General features: G+C 42.7%; 1 protein-coding gene across 3 annotated transcripts in view; it reads left to right on the top strand.

Annotated features, from left to right (window-relative positions):
* Bbs1 (Bardet-Biedl syndrome 1) overlaps positions 1–3,693 on the top strand; it is a 19,294-nt gene that overhangs the window by 3,287 nt on the left and 12,314 nt on the right. For all 3 annotated transcript variants that reach the window (XM_023710604.1, XM_004627188.2, XM_023710605.1), the window contains exons 8-9: positions 2,214–2,345; positions 3,263–3,369. In XM_023710604.1, the coding sequence (XP_023566372.1) occupies positions 2,214–2,345; positions 3,263–3,369 (239 nt within the window). The remainder of the gene's footprint in view (positions 1–2,213; positions 2,346–3,262; positions 3,370–3,693) is intronic.

Raw genomic sequence — 3,693 nt, 5'->3', positions numbered from 1 at the left:
AAAATTAAAAAAAATATATATATATATATATATACACACACACATTGTCTACAGATAGATCTGTATAGATACATAATATTATCTAACTTGCCACATTATCTAACTTGCCATGACTTTGAGGCCAACCTGAGCTCCATAGTGAGTTCAAGTCCAGCCTACAATACATAGCAAGACCCTGTCTGAAAAATGAAAAGGGTATTATATTTTTATTACAGAAGTTTTGGAAAATAAAGGCAAATATAAAGGAGAAATATGAGTGACTATAATTTCACTGTCCAGAGATACCTATTCTTTTTGGCACATTTCTTCATAAATTTTTGTGGCTTTATCGATCACACTGATAAGCTCCTGTGTTTCCTGACCTAGTGTCACCAACCTGTAGTAGAGAGACAGGCTCCCAGAGCTGTGCCATAGGTTAGAAACCCTTGTGACCACCGGCTACAATCATCAAGGTCACTGTAGCTGAACATACTGACTGACATGTGCTGCCGAAAAGTATTGTTCCTTCCTTCAGGTCAGCAGCTCAGATCTATAGTTGTCAACATCTTTGAGTATTTTTCAGACTAAGAAGTTAATTAATTATTGAGCTGGAAGGGGCCTCGTAGATAGCCAGTGGTCTAAGCACCTGCCTGGCAAGTGCAAGGGTGCAAGGACTGGGTTCGATCCCTGGCACCGCATGCTGTGCCAGCCCTACCTCCAAGCTGCAGAGTGAGACTCTGTATCAAATACATAAATTATTGAGCTAGGGAGGTGGGGACAATCTTCCCAAGCATGTGTCATTACTGGTCTGGGAACCACTTATATCTGCTCACATTCCTGTGATGTTTCTCCTGCACTAGGTGTTAAGAATGATTCCTTTTTCAAAAAGTCTTAATGATGATCACACAGTGAACAAATAATTTATCCAAAGAAAAACATTTGGGTCCTGCTCATATGTATGGAAAATTTCTTTGAAAGGAAGCATCCTTATCCTTTTGTCATTGTTTGTTATCCAGTTAAAAGGAAAACAATTAAAAAAAAAAAAAAGGCTAAGGCTATAGCTCAGTGATACAATGCCTTCCTGGCAAGCACAAGGTTGTGAGTTCAATTCTCTGTACCAGTAAATAAAATGAAATGAAATATAAAATGAATAAAATAAAATGGCTTGGGAGATAGCTCAGTGGTCTAAGTGCCTGCCTGGCAAGCACAAGGTCCCAAGTTTGATCCCAAGTACCACATGCGGTACCAGCCCCAGAACCCCCTGCACTGGCCCCAGAACCGGGCATGGTGGTGCACACGTGTAATTTTAGCACTGGGGAAGCTGAGACAGGAGGATCACTACGAGTCCGAGCTGCATAGTGAGACCCTGTACCAAATAAATAAATAATTTTTTTTATATAATGTATTTTTAAAAAACTGTAATTACCCTAACATGACTTTTTACCCTATTTTTTTCTCCCATGAGAATCCTTCCTCCACTGAATTTATTTTATATTTTAGGGAAGGGTCTACGGGGTATTTAGGGTCTCACTACTAGATCAGACTCATAGTGATAGGCCTGTTTACGGCCTCCCAGGAGCTAGAATTACAGGCATGCGCCACCACGCCCAATCTCCACTGATTTTCTTTTTTTCTCATCAAAACACTTTATTGGGGCGACAGGCCGCTGGCCGCCCCGCACGGCATGCCGCTCCTGCCCACTCGCTCCCGGGTCCCCAGCCTTCAGCCCCGTGTGTTGGGGCCGGGCGTACTTCTCACAGGCTCCCGAAGTGGCAAGTGCAGCCCTGGCACTGGCAGCGTTTTTCGCCGCTGTTGCACCGGGAAAGGCAGAGACTGTCCTGAATATTTTTTAATGGTTACTTTTTTTTAATTATATGAATAGTTCATAAGTGACTCATACAGTGCTTTTTTGTTAGGAAGGAAGATTTGTTGCCATAACAACTTTGCACCCAAGTATTTGGTCACTTTTTTTTTTTTTTTTTTTTTTACTTTATGTATTTGGTACAGGGTTTCACTATGCAGCTCAGACTTGTAGTGATCCTCCTGTTTTCAGCCTCCCCAGCGCTGGGATTATAGGCGTGCACCACCACACCCAGACTTGGTCACCAGCTCAGTGCGCCCATTGGTCACATTTCTGACGCCTTCCTCTTTGCCCTGTTTCTTCTCTGCTGCGGCATGTAGGGGTGTCTCCGGGGTGGGAAGGTTCCCTGTGTGACTCTGTGGGCCTTCTACAGACAGTCATCACCACCATGACCACCTTGAAGAAGACCCTGGCTGATGAAGATGCCATTTCCTGTCTTGTGCTGGGCACTGAGAATAAGGGCCTCCTGGTTATCGACCCTGAGGCCTTCACTGTTTTGGCTGAGGTCAGTGTTGGCTCCAGCCCTGAGCATGCCCACGTTCTGGGCTGCATACCCTCCCTGTGTTCCTAGTCTGTTCTGGGTAGTACACATACATGGCAGAAAACTAGAAACTAGCTAAGCATAAAGAAAAAGATTCACATCCAGAAATCCCACCACTGTTAAAAGTTTTGGCATGTATCATTTCTGGACATTTTCATATATGGACATGGTCATATAACTGTATATACATCATAAAAACAGTCATGATACAAATTCATGTAATTTGCTGTTTTCACATTGCAGTATAGGGGCCAAGGAGATAGCTCAGTTGAATAAGTGCTTGCCTGGCAAGCACAAAGTCCTGAGTTCAATCCCTGGTACCACCAAAACCAAAACAAAACAAAAAAAACCCACATTGCAGTATAGCATTATATTCCGTGTCTATAAAGCCACATCAACCTTTTAAAAAGCTAGATCTATTATATAGATGCATTATAATTTATTTGCCCTATCACCTACTATGCATTCAAACTTATGTATGTATGTATGTATGTATTTATTTATTTATTTGGCGGAACTGGGGATTGAACTCAGGCCCTTGTACTTGCCAGGCAAGTACTTACTCAGCTGAGCTATCTATCTCCCCGGCCCCTCAAACTGTTTTTAGTTTGTCACTATTATTAGATTTTCTTGACCAAATGTCTTGTGTGTGCTTGTTTAAATTATCTCCTTACAGTGCAGCCCTGGAGGCAGCAGTTTAACTAGTGGATAAGACAAAAATGCTTTTGCTATCTAATGCTCAGTTTCCCTCCAGAAAATTGTATGAGTTTACCCTGTGACTAACAGGGTGAGAGTGAGGAGACTGAGACTTCAGACAAGGCGCTAACTTGGAGGAGTCTCTTAGGGGAGGGGGACAGGATGTGTGAGCCTTTTCTCTACAGATGGACATTCCCAGTGTGCCCGTCTTCCTGGATGCTTCCGGCCAGTTTGATGTGGAGTTCGAGCTTGCAGCCGCTTGCCGCAATGGTAACATCTATATTTTGAAAAGGTAACCATACCCATGGTCTCTGGGCCAGAAGAAACATCTCAGAAAGCTGGTGGTCTCAGGGGCTTGCAGACTAGGCAGGGAACTTTGGGGATAGAATTTAGAAATAGAAAGAGGTGAGGATTTCATAAAGTGGGCTGAGCCATGAGCATAGAGGAGATGGGGGACTTGTGAAATGGGGGTGGCTATAAGATGTGGTCAGAAGTTGGAAGAAATAGAAATTGTTGTATTTGTTACATAATTTTATAGTATATGTGGCACTTCTTATGCAGTAATTTCATATTTCATACAACATTTTTTGTGGTGCTTGGGATTGAATCTTTATTT

Source organism: Octodon degus, unplaced genomic scaffold (assembly GCF_000260255.1).
Source record: "Octodon degus isolate 3935 unplaced genomic scaffold, OctDeg1.0 scaffold00018, whole genome shotgun sequence".
In the NCBI taxonomy this organism is placed as follows: domain Eukaryota; kingdom Metazoa; phylum Chordata; class Mammalia; order Rodentia; family Octodontidae; genus Octodon; species Octodon degus.
The sequence above is the reverse complement of the archived record's forward strand: the minus strand, read 5'-3'. Positions and strand labels throughout refer to the sequence as shown.